At 38.4% G+C, this 11,005-nt stretch overlaps 2 protein-coding genes across 2 annotated transcripts in view; both read left to right on the forward strand.

The window, feature by feature from the left end:
* LOC131956036 (uncharacterized) overlaps positions 1 to 1,786 on the forward strand; it is a 1,886-nt gene extending 100 nt beyond the window's left edge. The window contains exons 1-3 of the mRNA XM_059320381.1: positions 1 to 8; positions 877 to 1,088; positions 1,330 to 1,786. The exon at positions 1 to 8 is cut by the window's left edge and continues 100 nt beyond it. Coding sequence (XP_059176364.1) covers positions 1 to 8; positions 877 to 1,088; positions 1,330 to 1,732 — 623 coding nt within the window. The 3' untranslated portion in view covers positions 1,733 to 1,786. The remainder of the gene's footprint in view (positions 9 to 876; positions 1,089 to 1,329) is intronic.
* Positions 1,787 to 7,061: 5,275 nt separating this feature from the next.
* LOC131956031 (calmodulin-beta-like) lies at positions 7,062 to 10,726 on the forward strand. Its single transcript, XM_059320375.1, has 4 exons — positions 7,062 to 7,094; positions 7,950 to 8,161; positions 8,865 to 9,085; positions 10,642 to 10,726. Exons 1-4 carry the CDS (start codon positions 7,062 to 7,064, stop codon positions 10,668 to 10,670), a joined length of 495 nt encoding a protein of 164 aa, XP_059176358.1. The 3' UTR covers positions 10,671 to 10,726.
* Positions 10,727 to 11,005: the final 279 nt, after the last annotated feature.

Genomic DNA, 11,005 nt, shown 5'->3' on the forward strand with positions numbered 1-11,005 from the left:
ACATCGATGTATAAACGATATTTGGTATAGAGTAAATAAAACATACTGACAAAAAAAAAATTCAAAGTTACTGTAGGATAGTAAAATCAGAGGCGTAGCAAGGGGGTGGCGGGGTGTGCGGACCGCAACGGCGTGACACCATTTAGGGGGGTGACACCAAGACAAAAAATAGCAAAATATATAGACAATAACTTGAGGGTTGGGTGCAGATCGAAAGTTTGAGGGGGGATGCAAATCGAAAGTTTGAAGAGGGGGGGTGCCTCTGGGGGGGTGACACCATTAGGTACCGCACCGGGTATCACCCGACCTCGCTACGCCACTGAGTAAAATAACATTAATATAACAACTGATAGTTCCTAGTGGGTATATACGGATGTCTATATATAGCGTCATGTAACGGCGTATTTTAGGATCTAAAACTCACAACTCTTGAGTCAGTACGTGTACAACTTCCATGAGCCCAATTAGCTCTAGCTGTTGTCTGACACAAGTAAAGCATATGTAAAAACATATCTTTATTTAACTGACCACGTTATCGAGCTGTATATAGTGGTCATAGAGCAGGTGATCCTTGGAGTGTTAGGTCCGTAATGGTAAACTTGCTTTACTTTTCTTTATATGACGTCCTGGACTTTAAAGGACGGGCACTGTTAAAAGTATTTATTTTCTATATAAATTCCATTTCGGTTTGTATGCGAATGCGGGTGCGTATACGTATGCGAATGGGCATAGGCATAGGAATGGGCAGGGGCACGTGTGTGTTCATTAGTGTGCGCATGTGAATGCGAACGTGAATGTGAAAGTAAATAGTACATTGTTAAGATATTTAATTAAACGTAATGATTTTTTCCTAATATTTAATTATTTGAATTATAGGTACTCTGTCATAGAAAGATTAGGATGGGTGTTGTTGGTGACGGTGGCTGGGAGATTTGTGACGACCCAGAAGTGAGGCCGTCTCAGCCCTGCATCATCTACTCGTTTGGCATCAACAACGATTTCTCTTTCGATGATGACGCGGCTAAAGTTTACGGGTGTCACGTGTATAGTTTTGACCCAAGCATGAGTGGCCTAGAACATTACAATAGGTACATTAGAGAAACATTTATTTTAAAAATGTGATGTTCATCAATCACTGTGAAATTTTAGAAAAACATAATGTGTAAAAAACGATTGTATCTATCACAAAATGTATAATCTAAATTCCTTTAAAACAAAGTATTAATGAGTGTAACATTTTTATTAGTCCACATGTTCATTTCAACCCATTATAGAAATTCAATTAAAAAAAAAATCTCAACTGTCAGTTGTTTTTATTTAAACGTGCAGGTCAAATCATGTGCACTTCTACAAGCTTGGCCTAGACGGAAAAACGTACACCAACAGCAGAAACTGGACCATGCTCACGCTCGCTGACATTCGGAAAAAACTGCGTCACGAAAACACGCCCGTTGACGTCATCAAAATGGACATTGAGTATTCCGAATGGCCGAGTATTATGGAGATGACTTCTTCACGTGCGTTGGACGGTGTCCGGCAGTTGTTAATCGAGTACCATGTTTATGGCACCACTCGCGAGGAACTTCTGCCCAGGCTGAAGGCCATGAAAGCCATTGAAGCTGCCGGCTTTAGAAGATTTTACTCCCATAAAAACGTGTACACCAAGTATTCGGTTCCAGGGTTTCCTGTTGAGAGAACATTTTGCTACGAACTTCATTACCTGCGCCATTAATTGCAAGATGTGTTTATTTATTTAAACGCCAACACGAATGAAATACATGATAGACCAGAGAAAATTAAACCTTTCTAAAAATACATTTAGAATATTTAAGTTAATCATTCAATATTTAGTTTGATCACTTGTTTAAATATAGTCCATACCCTAATCAAATTTTAAGTTTTAAATTTCTAATAAAATTAGTTAACATTGTTTTCCAACAGTTTTTAAAAGCCAACATGGAAGAACTTTAGTATTTTTCAAAAAACATTTGAATTCAGTTTGAACCATGTAACTCTCTGATAATGTCCAATGTCTAACATGAGTATAGTTTAGATCTGTCTGTCGTCTATGCAGACACGTCAAGAGTTTTCCTACAATGAGATAACTTTGTAGTAACACTCGCCAGGTTTTGATGAGCAGATAAGACAAATATATGGCATGAAGGCGAATTCATTATGAGACTCGATTTCTGTTTCTTTCTTCTTCTTCTTCGTTTTTAATTTTTAGTGTTGAATGAATCGAGCAATATCTGCAAGAGGGTTTGAACTCGAGACTATTTCGAATTAATCAACCATTACTTTTGCCGACTCGACCATGCTTCCATCACAATTAAGGATTACGTGTCAACTGGTTTTGCGCCATTCAGGCCATTGACTCCGATTTCAGCCTGCTTTTCTTTTTGGATTTGCTTCCATAGCCTTTGTTAAACCAAGAACAAACTACAAGGCAGCAGTTGTTTGATTTTGGAGTTGTCTCTCCTAGAAGAGTGGCTGTCCCCAGCTAACGAGCCTCATCTGCCCGAGACGATTTCTGTCTATGTGACATATTTTCCAGTCAAAGTACATAAACGATTTTAAATATTTTAATACAACACTTAATGAAATTTAACAAATAAAATTTAAATAACGTAAAACAAGTGTGAAATTCTACATATTAAAAAAAATTATTTTACGGATTTTCAATCCATAATTTACATTGAAGCGTGTTCAAATTTTCCATCATTTATTTGATAACAGTAAAGTAAATAGCAAAATTCACTGGCCTAAAATCTAACCATAGGAACTTCCTTACACGTTAGCCCGTGATATATTGGCTCCATTTAAATGGGGTCGCAGCATTTTACTTCCGACATTTGGGTACGCGACACTTCGGCTCCTGACAAATGGGTTTACGTCAGATTAGCTCCCGAATTATGGTCTCACTACATATTGGCTCTCAACTAAATGGCTTTTGACAAATTGGCCTAGGAATAATAAATTTATTACCACTTTTCGGCATAACGTAAAGATTTTATCCAACCTACCCACCTCATATGTGTCCACTAAAACCATCAACTCTTTAAAAGAAAAAAAAACTTGTTCACCAACCAAAAGCAACTCATTAAAAATTGCCACTCATTTTAATACTTTGATAAGGCGTTTTAATAATATTGAAAAAGTTTAAATTTATGATATTGAAGATGTTAACTTCAAAAACACATCTAATATAACGCTGCTAAAGTTTCCTCGAATGTAATGTTGCACCCTACAATCTTTTGTCATTACCTCGGCACGTGAAGAGATAGTATGGTCGGCACTATGGTGAGTAGAAATTGTTTCCCTGAGTCAGATAATTTTCAGAGCTGGGAGTACTCAGGAAGTTCGTGTTGTCGAGTCTGAACCAAGATATTCGGGCTAGAAGCCGAGCGCTCTACTATTCGACCACACCGTCCCGTGAAGAAACTGTATGGTCACTCTCTATTACAAATCACATGTCAAGCCGAAAATGAACATTCTAATACCAGATCGCCTGCCAACTATTTGCTATGCATGTTTAGCTAGAAGTTGCCTAGAATTTATAATGTTCGACCAATCATAGGTCCATAGTGCAGATGCTAGAGTAAATCATTTTCTATCAGTCTGATATAAAGGCGTCTTGAAGTCAATTTTCTATAACGCGCCCTCGATTAATAATACTCTAATTAATCATTCATTACACTGACGCCTCTGCTCACATCTGTTTGACGACACAGGGTTGTCTGTTCATCCACGATGATGTCATGACCTCAGGTTTACAACCTTCTAAGCCTTGTCATTTTTTTTTCTCAACAACTATACAGAGGCGTAGCGACCCTTCCCGGCGCCCGGGGACAAACTTACAATTTGGCGCCCCCCTAGGGAGCAAATTTCCAATTTGCACCCCCCCCCCCCCCCTCAAACTTTCGATTTGCACCCCCCCTCCCCCCTCAAACTGCAAAAATGCAGCTATGATGTCATTTTAATTTGTTTTTACAACCCATTTTGGCGCCCCCTATGGTCGGCGCCCGGGGACATATGTACCCCCCTGCCCCCCCCCCCCCCCCCCCATCGCTACGCCTCTGCAACTATACATTAAGAAAAATCATTATTAATTGTATGAATTTTTTTGTAATGGCTAAGATTACCTTGACCTAATAATAACTAACAAGATACTGGAAATATATCAAAACCATTCAGTGAAGTCAAGTTCAACGTCCGCCTTACAGAGATAAATCTGTCACTTGGTTTATTCGGATTTAAAACAGGAAATTTTATTCCCTATTTCAAGAACGCCTGTTGGGGGTAGTCACGATTTTAACCTTCCACGTCTACATGTATATCACATGCATCATGCTGAGACAAGCCAAGATAAGGCTTAACTTAATTTCACTCGAGAACAGCGGGATGTTACGTAAGTTAGTTTATTGAGGGAGGGGATTTAAACACTATTTTAAAAGCAGCTCGATTCAGAATTGACAAAATCATTTCACTTTTGTATAACTTAGGCGCAGAGTCGTTGCGACCACTCCCAGCACAAGGGAAGAACTTACAGTTTGGCACCCCCCCCCCCAAATATATATATATATATATATATATATATATATATATATATATATATATATATATATATATATATATATATATATATATATTTCTCAACATGTAAAATAGATGTATATGACAGTTGTTACTGAACCATACATTTTTAAAAATTGTGTGACTTAATCTAACACAAAAATTTTGGGCCTGACTCGTAAATCTTTAATATTGATAGGATTTTTTTTTAAAAAAGGAGAGGTCGCCTAAATGTACTTTCATTCAATAAAATAATACAGAGTTACCTCCCGACAATACTCACTAACCCCTCCCCCCCCCCCCCCCCCCACACACACACCTTGTAAAAAACCTGACTACTAAAAGAAAATGTTGACATACAACGATTCAATGTCTTGAATAACTTTCATACACGGCCCGATCGATTAACATTACGTTGTAAAATATGTATAAAATAAAAATTGAATTCATCCTAACCTTACAGCTTCAGACAGCTATAGATATTCTACTTTCAAAACATTGACCATCACAACTTTATCAAAACTCAACCCCCTTTTTCAAGTGAAATATAGCAGTAAAGAGGCCGTATTTTAAAAGAAAAACATTAAGAAGATCAAGCTAACCTGTATATTCAAACCAGTTTTCTATAAATGGGAATTTTCATCAAAATAGTGTAAAAAAGTAATGTATAAAATCAAGAACTATTTTTCTTTGCAATTTGATTTTGTAATTTTAATGAATCGAATAAATTGACAGCTATATTGACCAGTTGCTAGGGTAGGGGAAACTATTCTAACATAATTTATTCAAGCATGCTATATTGTGAAAGGTCAATTACTTGTGTATTATGAGGGACGCGTTAAAATAAAATGAAATGAAATTATTTCAATTTGGTACACATAAGAAAACATGTGGGTTTCATTTATACTGGGGGGCAATTGTCCTCATAATAACAATGTTCTGAGTCTTGTTTTATTTAGCTTTTAATAAGTAGATACTAACGATTACTTTCCTTCATAAAACCTGATTTATTTTTTTCAGGGTGGCTATGGCCTGAGGATATTGCTCAAAGAATTACAAAGTTCTAAGCCTTTAAAAAAAAGCATTATTAACTACGAGCCAGCCCGCGGCATAACATACGCAGCTATTTAGTTGTTGTTTTTTCTACTTTTCAGTAATTCATAATTTGTGAATTCGACAGTACCAACGCTGACACTGAAAATATTTCTTAAAAACACTATAAGTAGCTCGTTAAGGACCATAACCCCCCCCCCCCCCCCCCTTTCCTTCCCCCCCCCCCCCCAAAAGTTTAAAATCGTTTCAAACTAAATTATCTGCCACTAATAGCCGTCACTAAACCCGACTCCACGAAGGTAAACATAGCGTGAACCACAGCTCACTAAGACCATGTAGGGGTGGGGATGGTAAGGAGCACGTTTACAGCTTGTTTTCTAGCGTCTCCCAGAAGAGAATTATATATATAGATAATTGATAATCCTCCTTAATAAAAACTGTCTTTTTTCGGGGCGGCTAAGTATGATTTTACCTTCACCCAAGATTTCAAAGTAATTTAAAATACATTAAAACAGAATGACGTCACCTCAACAAAAAAAAACCTCTATTCCAAGTTTTCAATTAGCATGTTGGTGGTAGTCACGACTTGACCGTTAACCCTGACATGTACACGGCAAGCATCTTGTTGTCAAGCCAGAGGCGTAGCGACCCTTCCCGGCGCCCGGGGACAAACTTTCAATTTGGCGCCCCCCTCGAGAACAACCTTTCAATTCTCAATTTGCACCCCCCCCTTCAAACTTTCAATTTGCAACCCCCCCCCCTAACCTCAAACTTTCAATTTGCACCCCCCCCCCATTTATTTTTTATATTTATCATGCAAAACTGCATCTAAAATGTTATTTTAATTTGTTTTTAGAACCCATATTGGCGCCCCTAAGGTCGGCGCCCGGGGTCATATGTACCCCCTGCCCCCCCATCGCTACGCCTCTGTGTCAAGCAGATTGGCTGGGATTAAAGCTCAACTTTTTTCACTCGCGAACAGCGAGGGTATGGCATGTCATAGTTTATTAGGCGAGGGAAGCGGAGAAAAACACTAATATAAACATCGCAGTGCAGTAGTGATTACGTCTAATCCAAATTGTTTTTAGCACTGTTTACATTTTGAATCGACTTTTTCGAACAGAAACGAGTCAGTTAAATAAATATATAAATATGTTGAGGTTTTGTGTGTATTTGGATAACGTATTTAAAACAAAGAGTTTATTAAAATGAATTAGGGTCATCAGCTTACAACAGCTTTATATTCTTTTCTTTGGATAATAATGTAGGGATAGGGTGGTAGGGAGCGCGCTTACAGCTTGTTTTCTAGCGTCTCCAAGAAGAGAATCTATACATATTAAGCAAAGTGGTCAAGTGCCCAATCGGGCACTTCCCGGCGCCGCAGGCGCTTTAAATTTGGCATGCGTTTGCCTGTGGGCGATAGAACACGAGAGCCGATGCCGGATGGCCAACAACTCCATGTAGAGGAGGTCAAAACTGACCTCGACTGACCGGCGCCTTATATGGGCTTCATTACGAAAAAAAAACTTTCGTCCGACGACCCCCCTTGAAATTTTGTGAGGTGGTCGGAGAACGCATTGGGGTGTCACAAAAATCTCGCCATGTCCGAAGTACGAAGTATAGAGAATGTCTTGTAATCGTGCAAAAAAAAAAAAAAAAAAAAAAACGAGATTTCTGCAAATCTCGACGTTTTATACCTCACTGATACGGAAAAACATAATTTCGCAATCTTGTCCGTATATCTGTGTATCTATGTGTCTGTGTGTCTGTGTGTGTGTAAAAACAATAACTTGAGTACCGTTACATCTAGGTTGATGAAATTTCATATATAAGTATTTTATCAAAATCGAAGATCCGTATCAACTTTTGAGCGATTTCCGATAATCGGAAGTGGTACTTTTTCTACTTTGAATTTTTCAAAAGCCTATAACTTGAGTACTATTTCAGATCGATAAATGAAGTTTCACATGTAAGTAAAAGATCTAATTCTCTACCTTCTGTCAAATTTTGACCGTTGACCGGAAGTAGTAATTTACGCTATTTCCGATTTCTCAAAAAAAGCATGTAAATTTATAAAGTACTATAATATTCCGCAATATTATGCACATTTTCTTTTGGCGTTTGCTTGGTACGCAATTCTTTTTCTATGAGATTATATTCTATTTAAAAAGTTTAAGTATTTAAAATGGATTAAAAACATAACTATATCCCGAGGTCCCATCCCCTGTTGTTTTATATAAGAATATTCGAGAAAGTTTAGGGCAGATCACTCCCGGTTTATTCTATCATAGAGTTTACAAAAACGTCTCTACTTTATATCATAGTACCAAAAACATTTTCTTGAGTCTAAAAAGGCCTTCAGTCTTGTAAGCCATAATAATTTTTTCTACATAAAGTTTAAAGAGGCCTTCTGTCTTTTCGACAAAGATGGCGATGGCACCATCACGACCAAAGAACTCGGAATCGTAATGAGGTCACTGGGTCAGAACCCGACAGAGGCGGAGCTTCAGGACATGATAAACGAGGTCGACGCTGATGGTGAGTACTTCATAGATTAGCCGTACCGTACACGTGATATCAGGTAGGTTACTCGATGGTGGAGACAAGAACATGCAAGGTGAGGTCGATGACGTCATTGGGTGGGGGCTGGTCAGTTCCTCCACTCCTTGTTTATTCCAATTGCGGGTTGGTAAAGAATCAAGACGATGGTTAATTACTGACTGACTAGTCAGTCATTGCTAAACGAATGTTGAGTTTAGTTAAGATGAACTCATGACATGAAATAGCTGAATTTTGTCACTTTGTATAATATTATCGATAAGGACAAGTGTATACACATTTCTTGATATAATAAAAGTAATTTTTTTCCTGATGAAGACATAAAGCCGAACATTTATTTACTTATTTTGTAAAACTTGCTTTAAACATAATTAAAACGTCATACGGCATAAATTCAAAATATCCGTTCACATTTTAGATTTTCACTTGCTTGTTTGTGACAAGACTACGACTTGAGCTCACAGTTTCGGAAAATTACTTTTTTTTTTGTATTTCTTTAATTGTTCATCTGGAAAATTTTGTTTTTCTTTGGCGGCTTTGACAAAATACAAATAAAAATTCGAAAAGGTTGTTAAAAATATTTAACCTGGTGATGAGTATAATTTTTTAAAATAATTTTTACTTTTTTGGTCACGCAACGAGATTTGACAAACGGACTCATCAATTGATTTCTGATTTTCCGGCAACGGAACGATTGATTTCCCAGAATTCCAGACGATGATAGCGTGGAAGATCAAGGACTTTGAGGAGGAGCTGCGCGTGGCGTTCCGCTTGTTTGACAAGGACGGCAACGGGTTCATTTCCGCCGCGGAGCTGCGTCACGTGATGACCAACCTGGGGGAGAAGCTGACGGACGACGAGGTGGACGAGATGATCCGGGACGGGCAGGTCAACTATGTAGGTGGGTGGTGTGGGGCAGAGGCGTAGCGACCCTTCCCGGCACACGGGGACAAACTTTTCGATTTGCACCCCCCCTCGAGATTTCGATTTGCACACCCCCCCCTCTCAAACTTTCGATTTGCACCCCCCCCCTCGAGATTTCGATTTGCATCCCCCCCCCCCTCAACCTTTCAATTTATTTTTCCAACCCATTTTGGCGCCCCTTAATGTCGGCGCCCGGGGACATATGTTCCCCCCCCCCCGCCCACCCCCCCCCTCGCTACGCTACTGGTGTGGGGGGGTAGTTGCTCAGTTCAGCTTTCTAAGAGGTGTCTTAACTGTTGACGTGGTAGTGTATAAAGGAAACATGCCACGCACATAATCCATAGTCACTTGGCGTCTTTAATCTACCAGTGGCTTCAGTAGAACGGGTGATATCCGGTCAGAGCTTCTTCCAGGCATCTCTTACCAGTGTCCGACCCCCGGAAAATGTTGATCGCCCCCCCCCCCGAAAATATCAAGTGCCTCCCCCCCCCCTTCCCGGAGAAAAAAGTCTGGAAGAAACACTGTACCCGGCGCGTCCAATTTGGTTGTAACCCCCAGAGTCTAAAAAACAACAACATGGCACTACAGTGTAGTAGACCATTGGTTATTTGAGCATTGGAAAAACCAATCACAAAGCCTAGGCCCTAATGATGTCTGTGTATCAGGCTCGCCTCTATCAGCAGGTCGTTACCTATACAGCTTGGTATCAGCAGTGACATGTGTCAACAAAAGCAGTGTCAACAAAAGCAGTGTCAACAAACACAGTGTCGACAAAAAACAGTGTCAACAAAAGCAGTGTCAACAAAAGCAGTGTCAACAAAAGCTGTGTCAACAAAAGCAGTGTCGACAAAAACAGTGTCAACAAAAACAGTGTCAACAAAAGCAGTGTCGCAGGAGCTGCTGAAAGGAAGCCTGGGTTCGTTATCCCATCGCCTGAGACAACCAAAGCTTTCATTAAAGAAAGCAAATTAGTTTTATTTTATATTTCCCAGTGTATTTAAAAGCTTACTGTTAAAAAGTTTTTTTTTAAATTGTTTTATTTTATAATTCCCAGTGTATTTAAAAGCTTACTGTTAAAAAGTTTTTTTTTTTTTTAATTTGTTTTATTTTTATTTCCGGTTACCTAAACGTATGGATTTATCCATCTTTACTTTCTTTTCCCGAATTTTTAAAACTAGTCTCTACAACTTACTGTATGTAAACTCTCAATGTTTAATTTTTGCGGCGCACATAACGTTTTTCTACCGGATTGTTTCTTCAGGTTTTAGATTTAGCTTTTGTTGTAACACAGTAACACAACTCCGATATTCCAAAGTTAGTTACCATGATTTAGAAGGCTTATTTGGCTAGAGTTAGTTGAAGGTTTATGTTTAAAATGGTTGAGTTCCACCTGCATAAGGTAATAAAGATTATAGTTTAAAAAAAAAAAGTATCATTAAGCTAGTATTGTTTTTTTTCTTAAATAAGACATCAATAAAAAAAAAGAGGAATAAATGAGCCCCAAGAGAAAAAAAAATATTTTCTATTTTCCAGAATTTGTGAGAATGATGACAACAAAATGAGAATACCTGCCCTTTGATAATCGCCGCCATATTTTGTGTGCTATGGATGAGTACTACCCAGGAAGTTGATGTCATGACGACATGAACTTTTGATAATTTGAATGCTCTCAAGCCTATGTTTTATTTTAAATAATGTGATGAAAATGTTCATGTTTTTTAAATGTACCGATAGTGCTCAGATTATTGTAAAACAAAACATTATTGTAACTTTCATGTACTGTTTTTCATCGCTTCGGGCTTTGGCCGGTTAATGGGAGGCAATATTGGCCAATGCGCACATTGGCCGGCCAAATATATATATATATATATATATATATATATATATATATATATAT

Source organism: Physella acuta, unplaced genomic scaffold (genome assembly GCF_028476545.2).
Source record: "Physella acuta isolate Inbredline_101_S28 unplaced genomic scaffold, ASM2847654v3 ptg001123l, whole genome shotgun sequence".
Classification (NCBI taxonomy): domain Eukaryota; kingdom Metazoa; phylum Mollusca; class Gastropoda; family Physidae; genus Physella; species Physella acuta.